This window comes from Trachinotus anak, unplaced genomic scaffold (assembly GCF_046630095.1).
Source record: "Trachinotus anak isolate AG129_WGS33_773 ecotype Australia unplaced genomic scaffold, CSIRO_AGI_Tana_v1 ptg000011l, whole genome shotgun sequence".
NCBI classification, from domain to species: Eukaryota; Metazoa; Chordata; class Actinopteri; order Carangiformes; family Carangidae; genus Trachinotus; species Trachinotus anak.
In genome coordinates, this window is record NW_027273862.1 from 13,763,625 (window position 1) to 13,783,993 (window position 20,369).

Sequence of the window (20,369 nt, forward strand, 5' to 3'; positions counted from 1 at the left end):
TATTGTTCCTGTCTATCTTCTCACAACTCTAAATAGTGCAGTTGACTGCAGTGGGAATAAGTGAGATTAAAGATGCAGTCAGACTGGCAGTTAAGCTAAAGGACTGACTGTCTATGAAAATGCCCTTTTTATTAGAACCAACTAAAATTGAAATGTCTGACTCATTGTGCCTAGTGGTCACCTGTTCCACTTATCCCATAAACTGACTAATCTTGGCCAGGCTACTGTAAATATTTTAAAGATACCATATATAACATTATAAATCTTTTTTGGGGGATTTAAAAGACGATGGTACTTCATTTACAGCCAGGGCAGTGCTTCAACCTGTAATTATTTGGACACAAAGGATGGTGTGGTGTTGATGGTAGAGGCTAAAGTTGATTCTTTTCCTCTAAACACAGAGGAAGTGGAGGCACAGTTTAAGGTATATGTAGTATGGAGTGCCATTTCCTTAAAAACTGGGACAGAAATTTTACTCAGAACTTGACATTTAAGTTTTAGTTATGTCACTGACTTCCTACACAGTAAAAGACTGAGAGTATTAGTAGGCAGGCATTGAGACAGCAGGTATGTGCTGATAACGCCAATCCAGCTGCTGTAGCTTTGGTATGGAAACTGGATACTGCAACTAAAACAGACTGCCAGTACTTTAGACGCATTGCATATTTGTGAGGCTAACTTTGAACACCAATCTGAGTTTGAACTAGTGTTTTCAACATTGTCTAGTATGACACCTAACATTTAAAATTCTACTTGTAAAAATGTATAAACCCACAATTCAAACACACTCCTCTCACTCAGACTTACTCAAACATACACCCAGTCACCCACAAGTGAGCAACAGATTCCTACAGAAAAACATATTTCACAGCAATTATTCCACCTGTTTTCCCTAGACCTTAATAAATAGATAATCCTCAAGCCTCCGCACAGATTCTCTTTGTTTCACGGTATCCTCCCACTCTCTACCAAATCACACTAGATACAAGGTCCTCTTTTAGTTTTCTCACTGAATTTCTCTTCATTAGTCGCCTCATCCCCCACCCTCCCCTCTCTATGCCACTTCCCACTTTATTCTGAAGGAAAATTGTTGCATCCATGACAGCTACAGAAGCTCCATGACGCTCAGCTGGCTCCTCGTTGTCTCCCCACTTCCACTCTCTCTTGTCAGGCATCTTACTAATAACCAGAGGACGACACTGCAGGTTACATTTGATTAGCAGTTAAAAAAAAAAATAAAATAAGGTGGTTTTCAACGGTGCGAAATAAGGAGCTTTTGAAGACAAGAATGCAGCTGTTAATGAGCTGCCTTCTTTATTTCTGTCACTCTCAGAACTACTTTTTGGGGTTGATAACAAAGGTTCATGTAAGTGTATAGTGTGGTGTAGTAGTGTAGCAAGTCTTGCCTAACTTCTTGGCTAACCTCTGCTCTACTAGCTACTGTGCAACCAAGTATTTTGCATACTAAAAACATAGGAAACATAATAATGTGGTTGCCTTGCACTGCAATAATTCATTGCTGATCAGGACTGAGCTTTAACTATGTTAAGCACTGCTGTAGCAAGTCTGTCTGCAGGACAATGAATGTTCCAACGTTCAACAAAATAGTTGAAATTACACACACACACACACACATTAATACATATATATATATATATATATATATATATATATATATATATATGTATTAAAGGCGGCCATTTAAATAAGCTATTTCTTTCTAACAGATGCCGTGGATACTCCACAGCCAGTTAATATGACGTTTTTGAGGCAGAAGGAATTTATTAAACTAATCAGAATTGCCAAGGGAGGCCTGAAACCTAAGAAAAAAAGGAAAGTACTGTGGTTCATGTCAACTAAACTTAACCAGACAAACACTGGTTTGCCACCCACACAAATCATTTCTGGAGCAGTCAAGTGTAAGGGCAGGAATGATTTGTGTTAGATGTTGTATCCATTTAGCAACACCATGACCCTGGTAACATTACAACACACTGTATCAACACCTTTTCAAAAATATGCAGAACCTGCACACGTTTATAAACATTAAGGAATACAATAGGATTTCCCTTGGGTTACACTATCTAGGGTGATTAATCCCTTCCTCATTTGCTACCAGACTTGCTCTGTCCGTCCTTTTCTGTCAATTACGCTTTTTGCCTTTTTGTAGCGCACAGGTGGCTGTCTGAGATAAACCTCAGACCTGCAGTACTCACTGAGCAGAGGCCCAGGAGAGTTGACTCAAGTTGTATGTTCCCAGAGGATAAGGGCCATTTCACATCCTCAGAGGCCATCATTAGTGGAGCACAAGGGAAGGACTGAGTTGGCTGAAGTCAAATGGATTTATATGGGCATGATGACAGTTGAAAAGGGATCACTGGCTAATTATCAGTGTTACGACAAGAATCTTCCCTCTGCTAATTAATCTTGTATTGACTGTGAAAGTTCGTGTAATTGGTTTAGCTGTCAGTCACTGGTCAAGACAGATGGCAGATGTGTGTTTGTCTCTTGTGCTGGAACTGAGTAAATGTAATGTGGAGATAGATGTGGTCTACAATATGTCAACTAAACAACTGCAGCTCCCTTGAGTCAGTGACATAGGTGCACTGTCTAAGCTTAATGGTGAACGCTAACAGAATTATCAGTTATATCTTTGTTAGAACAATGGAGTGTGGATCCTAAGGATCAATACCTGGTCCGATCCGTGCATATTTTAATCGATCATATTGGCTAAAATAATGTTCAAATGCTGATCTTTTTTGTACATTTTACTGTAGATATACAGTTAGTACCTGGGCTTGGTATTGGCTCATACTCAGTATGAAAGGACTTGGATTGGATATCCCTTGTGTCTACTGGGCTAGTGAATTCATTATACAAAGCCTCTCACTAGTTGACTGTTCCCTTCATCTCCCATTCAGTCTCTGAATGGGACACTTGTTATCATCCTGGGTTGGTTGTTGTTTATTGTTACTCTGCTACACTGCCAGTAAAATGTCAGAACTTGTAAACTTGGTTATCAGAAATGTGTCCTAGTTTTTCTCTTGTGTTGTCACTTTGTTGGCCATTTTACAAATGACAACATTGGAAAAGTATGACTAATGACTGAGTGCATCATTAGATTTGGTTTTGTTCAGGCTGAATGTCTCATGCAAGGTGGAGCAGGTGGAGCCTTGCTGCAGGTCATTTCATGGGTGCAGCTTATATACATAATTATAACCATATATATATATATAATTTTTCAATCTTACTCACACTTATGAACTGCCTTTATTCACTCACACCTCATGCTTGTTCTTTCCTCAGACGGGCCGCCCCTTCAGCTGAATTCTCAGTGGACCGGGCCCGTCACCTCATGTCCTTCCTGACCATGTTGGGGCCCAGTCCAGACTGGAATGTGGGTCTGTCTGCTGAGGACTTGTGTACAAAGGAGTGTGGTTGGGCCCAGAAGGTGGTCCAGGACCTGATCCCCTGGGATGCAGGCACTGACAGTGGGGTGACATATGAGGTCAGTAAGAACATTCAACCATTTTCATATCATAAATAAATTAAAGCACTGCGTTGTGTCAGTAATTTGCTCCTAAAACAAAAAATCATCAATGTTTCCTCATTCTTTGTCACATGTGTGGTTGCGCTGCGCTCTATACTTTTAAAATAATTATAGCGTGGAACATTAGTTAACCATTTCTAATTTCCAATATTTGTGGCAAAGAGCAAACATTGTAATAACCTTTTACCATGAGTCATTTGGAAAGTTGAAACAGAAAGTAAAAATTGAAAAAGAATAAATAAAAAATTGAAAGTATTTTGTGTCACCGGAGAGACCCTAAAATATTTTTTAATCATATTTATTAAAATGTAGTTTTAGACATTATTTGTCAATTGTCAATGAAATATTTTGTGAAACAAAAATTTACCAGTAATCATAATTTATGAGTTGAGCTAAAAAAACAGCAGTGTCCTTCATGTGAGGAACATGTGACTCAACTCAGGTTACAACTTCACACTCCCACAGCAATCATAGCCATTTTCAAACTGTTATTCCCTCCACCCTTTACCCCCTTGATAACCTTCCTCTTCACTCTCATCACCAGCTGAGTCTCCTGTTCACACTCGCATTTTGACCTTGTCATCACACCAATCTCTTCCTCTTCATCTGCCTGTCTGCCTACATTCACAATCACTCCCTCTTCAATCACATCTTCACGTACTGCCAGTCTGCAACAATTCAAGTGTCATCGTCCATCCAGTTCTCCTCTAACAGCCTTGAAAATCTTCCCCTCCCGCCCTCACCCCTGAGGTGCTGTCTGCTGCGTGCTTAGTGTCTCCAGTCAGCGCCAATAGATTAGGCTGTGTGTGCGCATGTTTGACCAAGCTCTATGACTACATGTGTGAAACCTTTGGCTGATCCCTCAGAGCTCAAAGATGAACCCGCTGAACTGTGCTCTCTTGCTTGTTTTGGCTGGGTTCAAGAATAATTTCAATTTTCTTCTTCCTCTCTTTTTTTCTCTCTCTCTAACCCACCCTCACACACACCCACACACACACACACACACACATTTTGTGGCTCACGTGTTAAATCGAACTGTACTGTAAAGGCAGCAGGAATATTGAGGAACTCTCAATTTGTGCTTTGTTTAACTCTGACTATTGTAACTAGACTAACTAGACTGTGTCCTCTGTTAGAGCCTGAAAAGGACTTTCAAAAACTACTGAAGTCTGTTCTTACTGGCATTTTTTCATAACAAGCACGGCTTCAGCTTGCCATCTACTGTGCAGTCTCATGCATTAACGTTGGACTCCATAATCCTTAACAACAACAGAAACAGGTCACAGGATAAACCTGAAGTAATCTGTGTAAACTGAAAATGTAAAATTTCAATTATCCATAGCGGGGGCTTTCTGAGGTGAGTTGTTGACATGTTGCGGAGGAAAAGACATAAGACACTGCATGAGATGAAAGGGGCGGCTGTTCTAAAGCCAACAGGGAGTTGAATATTGTAGTATGACCCATTAGTTTGGCTGCAGCTGCAGCAGTGACAATCATACAGCTCATGGAGGCAATTAAGGTACTTTGAAACCCTCAGTGCCGGACTGTGTCAAAATCATACTTCTTCTTCAATTCATAAGATAGTCAGATCTGAACACAAACATATAATACACATCTGTGTGATAATGATATCCCAGACATACTTTTGTCTGGGGTATCATTAGCCCCATTGTCCATTGCAAATAAACAATCCGCTTAAGAATCAAAGAAAAAAGTTGCTCCTCATAACCTCGAAACCTGTCTGAGTATCATCATATTTTTAAGCTTTCTTTGGGATTAAACTAATCCAGTGACAGTTCTCTGTACCTGGCATATAGTACTCTGAATCTCAGGTACACACTTTAATTCTCAGTTTGACCATATACATAATTTTCAATAAAATGAGTTTTGCATGGCTAAAACCTCAAAGATGTAGATCTTAAATGTTGAAATATCTTTGTTAAAATGACAACTTGCTCAAACTGTACAAACCATTCAGATGAGGATAAGGACAGAACACCCAAGTATCATGTTAAAGCTTTGCAGAAAGATCCATGAAAGGAAACTTCTATCCAAAAATACATTGTGCAGCAGAGGATAGTGAAACTGTGGCTATTCTGGTGGTGGGGTGTAACTTTGGCTCTCTGTTACAAAGTTGTTGTTGTTAAAGGAACAGGCCTGTAACAGAGTAATGAGATCTGTCCTTTGTGCCATTACTTTTACTGTATCTTTTAATTAGTGGCCACTCATTACCCCTCTCCCTATCTCCTCCTCTTTCACACAAACACAAATAGTACCCTCTGCTTTTCTGGGTGGCCGCAGTGGGAGGTGAAGGATGAGTTGGTCCTCTGCCTCCAGACAGCCTCTGGCAGTGGTGCTTCTATCAACCCCATGCTGGCAGACCTTTACTGTTGACTAATAAGAGCATCTCCCATATAAACTACAGCGCTCCTCCACAGCGTCTCTCTGACTTTGAGACTTGTCCTTTGTGTGACTTGTGCTTTGTGTAACTTTGAGTGACTTTGTGCTCATTATATTTGTGCAAATGTATTTTTCAGAGAAATCCTGATCCCAAAGATCCACTGCTTGGTGGCCCATGAGCTTTTCTCTCTTACTTTGTCTCGCTGTGTGCTTCTTGTAGTCTCCCAACAAGCCCACAATGCCTCAGGACAAGATCCGTCCCCTGACCAGTTTGGATCATCCACAGAGCCCATTTTATGATCCTGAGGGGGGGGCTATCACTCCTGTGGCCAGGGTGGTGGTAGAACGCATTGCCAGAAAGGTAAGTCTGTTTTCATACCATTCAGCTCATGGTACAAATACAAATGCTTAGTAGCTTTGAATGAAAAATGATGCTATACAGGTAATGACACTATGACGGCTTATTTCATCAGATAAAAGTATTCAGACTATCATAAAGTGTTTGCCATTAATAACTCTTATGTATGTTCTAACAATAATTTATTGTATGTTTGTATTGTGCACGTTACAGTACACTGTACTGACTGCTTCACAGCTAGCAAAAAACAAAAAGAAAAGGCCCTGAGTTGGGATTTTCAGTTTAAAATTTTTCTATACAAGAAATTTGTTTTATTCCTCTCCAAAGTCACTGATTCCCTTGCGTAATTTGTATTTTGTGGTGATCTTCCTCTGCTTTCATCTCATCTCTGCGTTTCCTGTTTATACATTCCGAGCTCACACTCAGCCATTATTGATTCTCTTCTACACTGCTAAATAAGCCAAATTTGACTGACATAAAATTTGAACACATTATAAGATGCCAGGTCTTGACATTATTGTGAAGTGAAAATGCCTTCAGATTTTTCAACAGCAGAAACAGAGAGGGAGTGAAACCTTTCCTTCTCCTGTATCACTCAGCAGGTACCATGATGAGTTCAATCCTCTGCATCAATAGAGCAAGTAGTGAAAACATCTTTACCGTTGGGACTCATTAATAATTCTTCTGATTTCCAAACTGAACAAAAATGAAATACAAACTTACTAAAGTATCATTTACATTATCAAATGTCAGGTGTTAGTCCCATTTCAAAAACATCAAAAAACTCTACTTCAAAGTAGGCAGGTTATAACTACATGGATAGTAATATATCTTCATCTAGAACATTGTGATTATCACTGCTAAATTCATCTCATAGCACTAAATAAAGGTAATATTTTGACCAATCACCACCAGTTTCAAAGCTTACGCATATCAAGAACATTAAATAAGATAACACCTAAAATTGTGATTTGATGCTTCTCCTAATAGAAAATTGTACGCAAAGCATTGAAAAACAAAAACATGTACATTTCACCACCCATCAAATTATAATTAGAAAAAGTTTGTATTGAATTTTCATACCTTCAGTAAATGTTTAAAGACATTCCCTAGGAGCCCTGGCTGCAAACCAGAAGAGGATAAAAGGTTTGCAGTCCTTCAGTGGCATCTAGAGGCAGATGTGGGGAATTTGGTGTCTCATTTTTTTCACCCTGCAACACATTTTTTTCTCATCTTTTACTTTACAGCAACCCAAACAACACACTTATATACATATACACACTCCCAACAAGCCCACGATGCCTCAGGACAAGATCCGTCCCCTGACCAGTCTGAATCATCCACAGAGCCCATTTTATCAAACAACACACACACACACACCACAGACATGTGTGTGTATGTCTTCTCCCTGTGTATTGTGTGTCTACCAGTTTAGAGAATTTGTAGGTCTGTGCTGACCTTCCATCTCCCTGCATGCTGCCACTATATCTGATATCTCAGAAGCAAATAGAAAGAGCAAACAAAAACAACTGCAGAGTGGTGGGGTTGTGTAGCAACATCACTGTATGTCTGTGTGTCCACAGGGCGAACAGTGCAACATTGTGCCGGACAATGTGGATGACATTGTAGCAGATATTGCCCAGGAGGAGAAAGAGGAAGGTCTGGATCCAATTTCTCTCTCTCTCTCTCTCTGTTCTGTCTCTCTCTCTCTCTCTTAGATTCAGCAATAAAGTATAATTAACAGTGATAGACTATTATAGTATCTTTATTCCCTTTGCCATCCTGCAGATGATACCCCTGAAACATGTATCTACTCCAACTGGTCTCCATGGTCTGCCTGCAGCTCAGCCACTTGCGAAAAGGGCAAGCGGATGAGGCAGAGGATGCTGAAGGCCCAATTAGACCTTAGTGTTCCCTGCCCACACACCCAGGATTTTGAGCCTTGCATGGGGCCAGGATGCAGTGATGAGGGTGAGTATCTGTCTAAAGACTGAAGGTCGCTGTGTTTGCCAGGAAAACAAAAACCTGTGTGGAGACTGACGTAGAAGACATCTGAATTAATAAAAGTTTTCTAGAGGTTCAGCATCCACTGAAGCCCCTTTATGAGAATTTTTTTAATCTCTTTTCTAAATTTTATGGAGCTTTTAGGGTTATTGCATCCAATAACGTGGCAGCCTTAAATGTGGGGGCATGTATTAAACCTAGCCTTAGTTTGTGTAGGGCCACCAATAATATCCAAGGCACCGTTCTACTGCAGCAATTAAATCAGACCAGAACAGAGGCGTAAGAGGACACTTTGTTTGTATGGCAGCCTTTTAAATTTTATGGCAAGTCCAGTTAAATTACATAAGGCCGTTAAATGTGTTTTGTAAGATGTTAAGGGTTAATCACTCAAGAAATTATGCCTGCTGGTTGTTCAAGGTTTATTTTATTTTGTTTTTACTTTTTTCATCTCCTGCTTTTATGTCCTTTTACAATCATATTTGCCAGAGGCATCATGTTGGGTGTCCATTGATGTCCATGATTATAGTAATCATTTAACATAGATGATTTATTGTTTGAATGAATAATCCAAACTTGGTTGCATATTAAGGTTGGATTGTTCTGCCAGTGAAAGAAGCCCTTTATTTCCTGTGTAATAGCAGACAGATTGTGCTCGTGGAGGTTAATGATTTGTACCGTGTTTTACACCTTGAATGCTGATTACGCAGAGATATGAAACGACTTACATAGAATATGATGAACTATTATCTACAAACTGATTAAGACATTACAGCAATAGAGTTAAATAAAATCAAAAATAATAGTAGAGATACAAATAAAATATACCACAATAAAATGAAATAAGAAAAAGGAGTAAAAATAAACAGTCAAAATATTACATTGGCCACAGATTCAGCCTTTACACATAGTCAGTGTATTCGTCCCTTTGCCAAATCCTGCGGCTCATTTATTCCAATTACATGCACTGAGAAAGTAACTCCTGCTTCCTGCTGTGGGTGCCCATAACACATGCACACTGGTGTCCGTTTTCAGTGCAGCCTGGCAGAGAGCCCTCACACATCAACAGCATGAAAATAACATGTTGGCATGACTGTGGATGTCTATGTCTACAATGGGCTGTAATAACTACATGGTTCATATTATATGATCCGTCAATAGCCTTAAATTAAAGATGAAAGCTGGCATTTTGTCTTCACTATCACAATTTCATTAGAAATCCAGCGAACATGAGTAGAGAGCCAACACAACAAATAACATCACTGTCTTTGGAATTTGCCAGCTACAGCTTTAGCTCCATGCTCATTAATGGTCTTTATTAATTGCATGTTCAAATGATAATAGCTGACTTTGTTTTTTTAAAGATAGTTTTACTCTTAGTTTACTTTTCACAGCGGAGAGTGTCAGGACAATTAGAGGACATAGGGGTAGGGGACAACATGACTATTGTCTGATGCCCATCACAATCCAATCTGATATGTAGTTCCATATCATAACAAGTGTTCATCTTGTCAGTGTGTTTCTGCACAGAGATAGAGCTGATTGGGTGTAGTGTGCACAGGCTGTGGATTACTGTGAGGAACAGTGTTTGGGTAAACTGATCTTTTAATACTCAAACTAGTGCCATCTGTTGCTATCGGGTATTGGTGGATATTTTGCAGTTATAACATAGATTTGAAAGATGCTAGTTTGCTGTCTGCAGAAAGCTAAATTACTGATTTAATGATAATACGATCATACAATTATACAAGTAAAAGTTCATGTTTAAAGGAGATTAATTTCACTGTGTTTGTGCCTAAAATCTTTCATTTCCTCCCCTGGATATAAAACAGGCATATAGTGACAAACTAATGGGCCCTACTAATGGGTTATTGGATAAAGTTTTCTTGCATCACAATTTAAATTTACCTTAAATGATGTAACCACATCATTAACTGATCTTCACTGATTAGGTATACTTATTTTCTATGTAAAAAACAACAAGAAGTTGTATCTGTATTGTTAGCTAGACTGGAATATTAATTATTTTCTGATTACACTGTCATCATTGTTGCAGGTGGAGGTAAACAGAAAAGCGGAGAAGACCTGGCAATGACATCTATTAGAGATTCCATGTGGTGTCTCATCTAACATAATAGGCATAAATGAGAGTAGATAATTTCCTACATCTGAGAGTTTTTCTTTTTTTCTCTTCCTTGTCTCTTTTATGTTGACAAGAAAGAAAATCTGTTGATTCATATGCTAGAGATCCAGGACATTTTTATTAGTATGTCCAGATTTTTACATTATTATTAGTTACATTGCACCACTTATACACGAGAAAATAGCAATTAGAGACATCACAGACAACTTATACAATCCATAACATATACATGCCTTTACTATCAAAGGAAACGTTTATCAACTTTAAATCTAGTAAAATAATTGAGGCAGTGTAATGGCAGTGTTTTGGTGAGATTTTCTGTCCTTAGATTTAGAGGTTAACTGTTTTGTCTCTCACTTTTTGGTTCGGTGAGCAGTAGAGAGAAAGATCTGATGGCTCTACCAGGGACTTGTCAGTGGGCCCATGAATAGATTTAAAGCATGAATAAACTCTACATTTCAGGTCTTAAAAGTAATTTTTTGTAATTTTAGAAATTACTGTGCTACTCTATTTATATTCCTTATGTGCAACTGGAAAGTTAGATCAGAGTCAACGATATACATGATAGCACCCAAATTTCTTTCTTTTTAATTTGTTACAATAGTGCTGTTAATTTTAAGGACAGTTACTTTCCTTGTGCTCCTAGACCAAAAGCTATAATGTCTGTTTCCAATTTAGTTACCACTGGTTTATTGAGCAGAACTTAGACTCGTGTATCATTACTTGACCTCTTGCTTTACTGCTCAAGGAGTAACCAGAAACCAGTAGCATAGAATAACAATTGCCTTAGCCAATGAGGTGTAATTATATGTTGAAACCATTGTCAGTAAATAACTCAGAAGTGCATCTACTTTATTCAGAGCAATTAATGTTTTCATTATAATTTGGTTAAATACAACGTAGTCCTTTCTAATATGGTTGTAAAAGAACAAAGTCCAGTGTTGTAGGTTGCTATGGCAATGCCCAAAATGATGCACACTGTAGAGGTAACAGAGGAGTCTCACAGCCATTCACTTTATATGAGCCCCCAACAGACAGAACTGAAAACAGTGCAGAGCAGCTTCACCAGGTTCAACCAAATAAGACACCAAATGGAAAATTTGTCTGTGTATAAATTCACCATTGTAAGTGTCCTGTGCCGTCAAATTACTTTGCCAGTTACCAAAATCACTGACCTTTTTTGAAATTTGCTGACATGTTTCTTCTTTTGGCCTTTGACTCTTTAGATGCTTCTACCTGTATGATGTCAGAGTGGATCACCTGGTCTCCTTGTAGTGTGTCCTGTGGGATGGGCACACGTTCCCGAGAGCGTTACGTTAAACAGTTCCCTGATGATGGCTCAGTCTGCACCCTGCCAACAGAGGAGACTGAAAACTGTGTGGTCAATGAGGAATGCTGTAGGTTTCCCTTTTTCATTAAAATTGTCAAACCGACCAACAGTTCATACTATAGATCTAATGTAAATAGCGCTGTGGGTTTACCCTGACTTCACTTTTTGGCCTTAGCTCCCAGCAGTTGCCTGGTTACGGAGTGGGGCGAATGGGATGTCTGCAGTGCCACTTGTGGTCTTGGCATGAAGAGGAGAGAGCGCATGGTGAAGATGCCTCCTGCAGATGGCTCCATTTGTGGGACAGAGGTGCTAGAAGTGGAGAAGTGCATGATGCCAGAATGTCGTGAGTAGCAACATTTTCAGGACCACAACTATCCTGACACCTCCTACACTTCAAATCTGGAAAAAACTGTCCCATTAAGCAATGGGGCAAAAGCAAGCGATAGCCTAACTGATGAGACAAAGGGTATAATAAGCAACTCAAGCAACTATATGTGTAGCACATATATGACAACATGATACCACCATATTGTGTTTTATTCACTAGATGTATGTGTTACTGAGAGATTCCTGTTGTACAGACACAATTCCCTGCATGCTGACTCCATGGTCTGACTGGAGCGACTGCAGTGTGACGTGTGGGAAGGGTCTGAGGACACGACAGCGCATGCTCAAGTCCCCTGTGGAGCTGGGAGAGTGTACAGAAGAATTAGAACAGGTGGAGAAGTGCATGCTACCAGAGTGTCGTAAGTAATAAACATCCCTTTCTACGCAAACGCATACTGTACATGTGAGCACATATAGAATTTATGGAAAGTAATGCTAATTTCATCTGTTATACAGCCTGGTGTCTTGATACAGATAGTGTATACACACAGGGCAAGGAAAGGAAGTCAACAGCCTCTGTCCCATGTACCTATTCCAGATTGACAATAATTTAGAACTCGCTGGTGTACATGAGAGGTAACAGATTAGTTCATGCGCTGTATTTACATTGTGGCTGGAATTAAACCTCCTCTCAAGTGCATCAAAAGACTCGACAGACATGTAAAGTTTTAAATGAGAGGCCTAATATGAGGAAGGGTGAAAAATGAAATTATTAAATAATCAAAAACTATCAGGTTGGTCAGAGCTAAAATACCTCAATGAAATTAATTACAATTTGTTTAGGCTCCACTACATAGTTTGTCCTGACAAGTTTAATTGTTGATGATGTGCTCAGTGCATATTTGGTCACAATTCCTTAAAAAACAAATTCATGGGATCTGTGTTTTTCTTTTATTTTGAAAAATATATTTTTACTGGATTTTTAAACTTTCAAACTCAATAAAATAAATAAACAATGAACAGTATTGGTTTGGATGTACTTTTTATTCACCTTCTCTGTTTGACTCACCAGCCAAAACCATGAACCTGCCTGGAGAAACATGATTTCTCATATGTTTTGTGTTTTCCAAAAAAACTTTAAGTTGTGTATATATGCTATGTGTATTTTTTCATATCAATGGTTATGACTTTGACACCAGTGATGCTACATCAGTCATTGGTGGCACATCCATGTGGTAATGTGAAAACAAATCACACCCTCTGGTAAACAAGAAGAGTATTCTCTGTGGTGCCTCTGTATAATTTCAGATAAAATGCACAAAATTACTTAGACATGGATTCATAAATAATGCATGACATACAGTAAACAGGACATTGCATCAAAAGATTACAAAGTCTGATTAACTAAGGCTGTGTCATCTGCATCATTTATTATACCTTACTATCTTCACTGACTGTCCGCCTATCCCATCAGTTACAACCCTGTGCCACAACTTCCTCAGAACACCTCTCTTTCTATCCATTTCTGCCTCTTCAGCCATAGACTGCATCATGTCAGAGTGGACTGAGTGGTCAGAGTGCAATAAGTCCTGTGGAAAGGGTCATACAATCCGGACACGCATGGTGAAGCTGGAGCCACAGTTTGGAGGAGACCCCTGTCCTGAAACCATCCAGAGGAAGAAATGTAAGATTAGGAAGTGCACCCGAGGACAAGCCAACAGTGATGAGAAGAAACGACGCAAGGAGCAGCGTGAAAAGAGGAGGAGCAAACAGGGCAGAACTGAGGTTGCCTCCGAGCATCCAGGTTAGTATCTGCCCTTATTTCATTGAGAACTAAAAGGCCATACAGATGATAAAAAAAAACAATCAGAGAGAACACATTATTCTGATCGTGTCTCTCTTCCTGTTTCCTGATATCTGTCTTTAGGGTGTAAAATGAGACCATGGTCGAGTTGGACAGAATGTACCAAGCTGTGTGGCGGAGGTATTCAAGAACGGCTCATGACAGTGAAGCAAAGGTTTAAGACTGCCCAGCTGTCCAGCTGCAAGGACAGGAAGGAGATCAGGGCTTGTAATGTGCAACCCTGCTAGGAAGGAGTAGGGGAACGGGGTTGATGTAGACAGGATGGATGGGGGATGTGGGCGGGAATGGAAACAGGACAGGTCATGGCACACTGTTGCACAATGATCCAATGCACTCTGTTTAGGGCTGAAATGGCACATACGTGAATCTGTTTTGCTTAAATCCAGAGCTCAGATCAGTTGTCGTCAAGCGAAGACAAACTTAAAGATCTCTCTGGAAAACTCTGGACTTAAACCAGGCAGATTCTTCAATCTGTGCTTTCACACTCTGATAGCTCTGATACACATATGACTCTTTTGCAAGATTACTGTAAACTTGTTGTGGTATAATATATCTTGAAAAATATAATTATGAAAAATGAGTTGATTTAATAATAAGATAAAGAACTGTTATATCTCGTGGTATCCTTAGGTAATACAGTATATTCCAGACCTTAAAGCACAGGTGCCCAGCCATTCCAATGTTTTATATGCCTTCAATTGTTCAGTTGTTTCTAGGACACAAAATGCCCAGTTGACTTTTTACCCAGCTATATTGTTGTACATGTAGATTCACCATGATTGAGATCTATATGATTTGGAGCATTATTAGAAATTTCTTGTTATTTTTTGCTGTGGAATTTTTTGATAAGAATGTGTCCCAAGATTGTTACCAAAGTCTTGTGTAGATGTTTTCTAGATGTCTTCCCTTCCTTTTCTTTATCTCAGTTCCTCTAACATATTAATATTTTGGAATAATATCACCTTTACAATAAAAGTAAATGTGACAACTTGTCACCTGGATCTGTCTTTTTATTTGAGAGGGTTAAAATGTTATGTTGGCACCTTTGCCACCACTAGATGGCAGTAACTAGCTTAAAACCTTTGCCTTTTATAAAAACCGGTCTTTCCTGAGGCTGCTTGTGCCAATGTTGTGCTGTACCAGTTGACTTATCCATTTGCTCCACTATACCTGCTTAGATATATAATATCCACCAGACGGCAGTGTGATGAATGGAAGATAAATGCAAAATAACAGATTCATTTATTTATTCTTGTGTGGTGATTTGGTATGCAAATAATATTGCCCGAGACTGATTGGGATAATTTACAGCACCCTCTCTTTTACACAGGAGTACATTTTCCAGTCAAAGGCATGGGACAAGAAAATAATTTCACAGTAATTCTACACAGAAACTGAGGAGCATACAAAGGTCTCTGCAGAGAGGGTATACTCTCATGCAGATGTTGGTGAGCAGAGAGTTTGTATGTACATGCGCTGGCTGAAACCATGAAAGAATCTGCCCCCCCACCCCTCCTCTCTGATGTAATAAGTGGGGGAGGGGACAGTGTCAGGCTTTCCTCAGTGCTTGGGGGACAGGGGTGAAAAATTCAATACACACATCACAATGCCATCCCTGTTTCCATGCCAACACAACCACACATGGGGGAAGCCTAGATACTTCACAGGCAATAGAAGCATGGAGGGAGAATTATTACAGGCTTGATTGAGCTGTTAAACAGAAATAATTGTGGAGGCTGTGGATGGGTTTAAAATGTGCATGGTTAAAAAAAAAGACACAGATGAAGGATGTGTGCTTGCTTATCTTTTGTGTAATCTGATTGAAAAACCCCTCCAGACCTAATCCAGTCTACTACAGTGCAGGCTGGTGGTTATGTTGCTCAGCTGCAGTACTAAGACCAGACTTAGACTGGAAATCAGTTCAAAGATGCAGTAAGGCAAGTAGACCTTCCATGTCTCTGTGATATTATAATGAGCTTCCTCTGTCTGTGGATACAGTGATGAATATTTATATTCTGGGTGTAGGCCACACTGCTGACATAAAAACTGAACTCTGTAACCTATTCTTTATTTAGCCTGTTTCTCTCTGAGGTTCCAAGATCTCGTTTACTGTGAGAAAACAAATCAGGTCCATAAAGTGGGGACAGAGTGACTCAAACATCTCTGCCACAAGGGATAGGCAATATCCTTTAGTGCCTTCCCAGCTGATAAAACACAGTTTTGATACATTGCTTTTATTTTTGTGCCTGAAAATCTCTGTAAGGCAAGATTCATGTCGTGTAGGTTACCAGAACACCCTATCTTTCAAAAATGCCTCAGGCACTAGCGTTGTACACTGAGTTTATGTATGAGAGGTTTTACATTATCTATAAAACTCACCAAACATGGATCATCAGCCTCTAAGTCTCTATATTATGTATAACTTGATCAAATCCTTGCCTTTCAATCACAAATAATGAGCAGACGATTGAAGACCACGCCATTCTTTTCTATGAGCTTCTCTGTGCACATCTAATAATGTATTGAAGTTAGGTACAGGAACTTTTGACAAAAAAAATAATGAGCTTTAGATAGCTACATGAACCTGGTCAGGGCACAGGGACATTTTCATATAGGCTTTGACAAGATTACAGCCATCTACAGCCATGCTAGTGGCTCTGTGAGGTTTGTTACGGCCCTGCCCATATCACTGAACTGTGTCCAGATTCTTCTGTGTGAATGTGTTTTGTGACTGTTTTTTGTTTTTTTTTGTGAGAGTGTGTGCTCTATTCCTGTGAGGAGCTTTGCGTGCTTCTCCTCCAGGTCCCTCCTGACTGACTGGATCCATGGGCCCGGCTGGGGAAGTGGCTGTTGCTGGTTGGCCGCTTCGCAACATCCTGCTGTTCAAAATGCATGGGTTTTCCAGTACTCCAGCGACAGACCTGACAGCAGCATCTTGGTTCTGTCCCCAGGTTCCAAACTGATTGTATGATCTTGTGAGTCCCGTGAGATAATTATGAGCGTTTGCCACCCCAGTGCCCTGTGTGAGTGTTGTTATATCAGTGTAAATTGATTTGGGATTTTGGTGTACATAGATCGACACACTTTATTGTAAATAGCACAGAAGCTGTAGGCTTTACTTTACTGATGATTTAGTCTTTTGACTTTGGTTACATTTCTCTGCCCTCTGATCCACCAACCACTGTTGCTGAGTCATCTGCCATTTTATTTAGGAGAAGGGAAGATGTCTTCTCACAAGGCTTCTCTTCCCTTTTCCATCATGTCAAGAGATTTTTGAGGTAAAGTTTTAAGAAAACTTCTTGCATATTATCACTGGAATATTCTGTGGTTTTAGCTTTGTGACAGACTGGCAACCTGTCCAGGATGTACCTCTCGTCCAAATATCAGCTGGGACTGGCTCCAGTCCCCACGCCACCCTCAAAAGGATAAGCAGTATAGTTAATGGATGACGGATACTTTGGTTTTGCATGTATTAACCCTGTACAGTAACTACAACTTTGCATTCCTAAGACCAATATTTTTGAAAACATCAGCCACACAATGGTTTTATTTTCTGCGTCCTACCTATCTACCACAGTATTTACAGTTACAGTACGCTTTACATCAACTATGCTTTTTGGCAGCTGAACAACAAGTGCGTTTTTCAGATCTGGGTAAGATTTACAGATGGTTTTTGATCCTCGTGAGCAAAGAGTGTGTCTTGGTTACAGCTGTGACAGTTTATCTCTCTTCTGGTGTTTTCTTTCCGTGTACCCTGTGTCTCCTGTTTCATCCTGTATGTGTGTCTGTGGCATGGGTGTGGTGCTTCTCACTCTCTCCCTCCTGGCTGCCATAATTGCAATCTGTCTACACACCTGCCATCACTCAACTCATCAGCCCTGCAGTATCTACTCCATTTCATCATCCACTCTTCACCAAATCATTGCTTCAGCCAGTTTGGTACCAAACATTCTCAGTGGCTTAGAATCGTGTATTCTGAGTTATGCATGTGTAATTTCTCTGAGCTAAGCTTTATTACCTTGTGCTCCAGGATCACCTCATGTTTGCCTGTTTTCCTCTTCAATTCTCTGCCTGCCACACTCGCAACACAACATGCCTCCCCATAAACAGCTCCTCTTAACCAGTCTCCAGCTTCCCTCAATCCTTTGCCTCATCAGTTTGCTCCCCTGCTCATTCCACTGCCTGCTGGTCAGTTATCCAACCCTGTTCCCCATCGAGCCTTCATTCCCCGCTCTGCTCTGCCTACGGCCACCCACCCCTTTGCCCTCGGCATTCTTCTGCCAGAGCCCTCGTTTCCCCTTTACTCTTCATCCTCTGAAGCTTCCACTTCATTTACCTGGACCTCTGAGGCAGATCTTGCATTCACTGAACACAAAAGATGCTTAGCCACAGTCCCTGTCTTAGTTCACGAAACCCTAACCATAAGTTCATTGTGGAAGTGGATGCCTCAGATATTGGAGTGGGAGTGGTTCTTTCCCACTGCTCCATCCAGCACCAGAAACTCCACCTTTCTGCCTTCTTTTCTCATTGCCTGTCCCCTGCAGAGTGCAACTTTGATGTTGGTAACTGGGAGCTGCTTGCTGGCTGGTTAACTTCCTTTGGAGGAGTGGAGACTAGCTTTAGGGAGTTCGGCATCTATTTACTGTATGAACAAACCATAAAAGTTAAATGTTAAAACTCCTTACCTTCCTGGGCCCTGTTTTCTGGTTTATTGAATTTCACCCTCACCGACCTACTGGCTCAAAAACTATGAAACCAGATACACTCTCTAGTTAGTATGTCTCTAAAGAAGCCACATCCAACCCTGATACTGTTGTGGCCTCTGTTCCCTGGGAGATTAAATGGTTGGTGAAGGAGGGCCAGCAAACACACCTGGCCACTGCAGGTAACGGTCCTTCTAATCGTCTTTGTGATTGACTCTGTCAGTTCCCAGGTTATCCAGTGGGGGCACACATCCCAGTTTGCCCACAATCCTAGAATTGGTTACCCCCTTTCCCCAACACTTCTGGTGCCCCTCTATGGATGCTAAGACCCCTGCCTATGTCTCCACCTGTACCATGTGTGCAAATGGGAAAAACCCCCACCAGTGACCTCCTGGTTTGCTTCACCCCCTGACAGCTCTGGGTCATCCTCGGAATCACATTGCACATGACTTTGTAGATTACCAAAGCAGGAAAGGGGCAGTTACATTAAACTCTTAAATTGCTTCATGATATCAGGTAACATTTGTGTAATCATACTGATGAGTGGACAGCCATGTTCTTTCGCTTATAGTGTTCTCATTAACCAAACATACTGTATTTAGTTTCACCAGATTCAGTTATAGTAGACAAGTGAATTCACTAAAAATAAGATTGTAAGCTTGTAAATTTGTAGGAGATAAGGTAGGCTGAAAAACAAAAACAATTATTTAAAACAATTATACTCAAACACCCTACTTTCTTCCCAAGGCTAGACAGTATACTCACTTAAGTGGATTGTTTCTCCAAAGCTGTGCACTCTGTGGCTTCCCCTAAACTCCCTACAACTCGCGACCAATCAGGACCCACTGCTGCATGCCTCCTTGCATCACATCTTCCTGGAGCTAACAACTCACCTGGATGGAGGATGCACACAACACCCTGACCAGCGTTGCTACCAGTCTGTCTCCATTTGAATGTTCTTTGGGCTATCAATCCCCTCTGTTTCCTGTGCAGGAGGATTAAATTGCAGTACCATCGGTCTAAGCCCACCTTTTCTCCCACAAGATCTGAAGAAATGCTCCTTTGGTTGGGTGACCAAAACTGGCACACCACTGATCCACTAAACCCATGTACTTGTATCAACCTCGTCAGAAAATTGGGCTTTCCTCCAAAGATTTTACCTTAAAATTGACTCTAAAAAACTCTCTCCATGTTACATTGGTGTATTCCAAATTGAAAAGATAAATTCATCTGCTGTAAAACTGATACTTCCAAGGTCCATGAGAAACCATACCAATTGCCATGTCTCCCTGGTAAAACTTGTCTACATGTCTACATGTCTACTAGCCATTCAGCCAGTTTGGCACCAAAGGCTCTCGGCTGCTTAGAATTATGTATTCTGAGTTAGCCTTGTGTATTTTCTCTGGGCTAAGCTTTATTTCCTACTGCTCCAGAGTCACCTCATGTTTGCCTGTTTGACTCTCCGCCTTTCATTCTCACAACACAACACACCTCCCTGTAACCAGTTCATTTCTACTGGTCAATCCCCTGCCTCATCAGTCCGCTCCACTGGCTCAGTCCCCAGCCTTCTGATCAGTCATTCAACCCTGCTCACCACCCAGCCTTCATTACCTGTTCCGCCCTGCTAACCGCCATTCCCCTCTTTCCCTCTGCATTCTTCTGCCGGAACGCTTATTTCCCCATTAATCTCCAT

At 40.5% G+C, this 20,369-nt stretch overlaps 1 protein-coding gene across 2 annotated transcripts in view; it reads left to right on the forward strand.

Moving 5' to 3' along the window:
- The window catches only part of spon1a (spondin 1a), a 67,833-nt gene extending 52,868 nt beyond the window's left edge, over positions 1-14,965 (forward strand). For both annotated transcript variants that reach the window (XM_071488241.1, XM_071488240.1), the window contains 9 exons: positions 3,307-3,508; positions 6,171-6,311; positions 7,892-7,967; positions 8,097-8,279; positions 11,679-11,849; positions 11,958-12,125; positions 12,364-12,528; positions 13,647-13,913; positions 14,037-14,965. In XM_071488241.1, coding sequence (XP_071344342.1) covers positions 3,307-3,508; positions 6,171-6,311; positions 7,892-7,967; positions 8,097-8,279; positions 11,679-11,849; positions 11,958-12,125; positions 12,364-12,528; positions 13,647-13,913; positions 14,037-14,200 — 1,537 coding nt within the window. In that variant the 3' untranslated portion in view covers positions 14,201-14,965. The remainder of the gene's footprint in view (positions 1-3,306; positions 3,509-6,170; positions 6,312-7,891; positions 7,968-8,096; positions 8,280-11,678; positions 11,850-11,957; positions 12,126-12,363; positions 12,529-13,646; positions 13,914-14,036) is intronic.
- Positions 14,966-20,369: the final 5,404 nt, after the last annotated feature.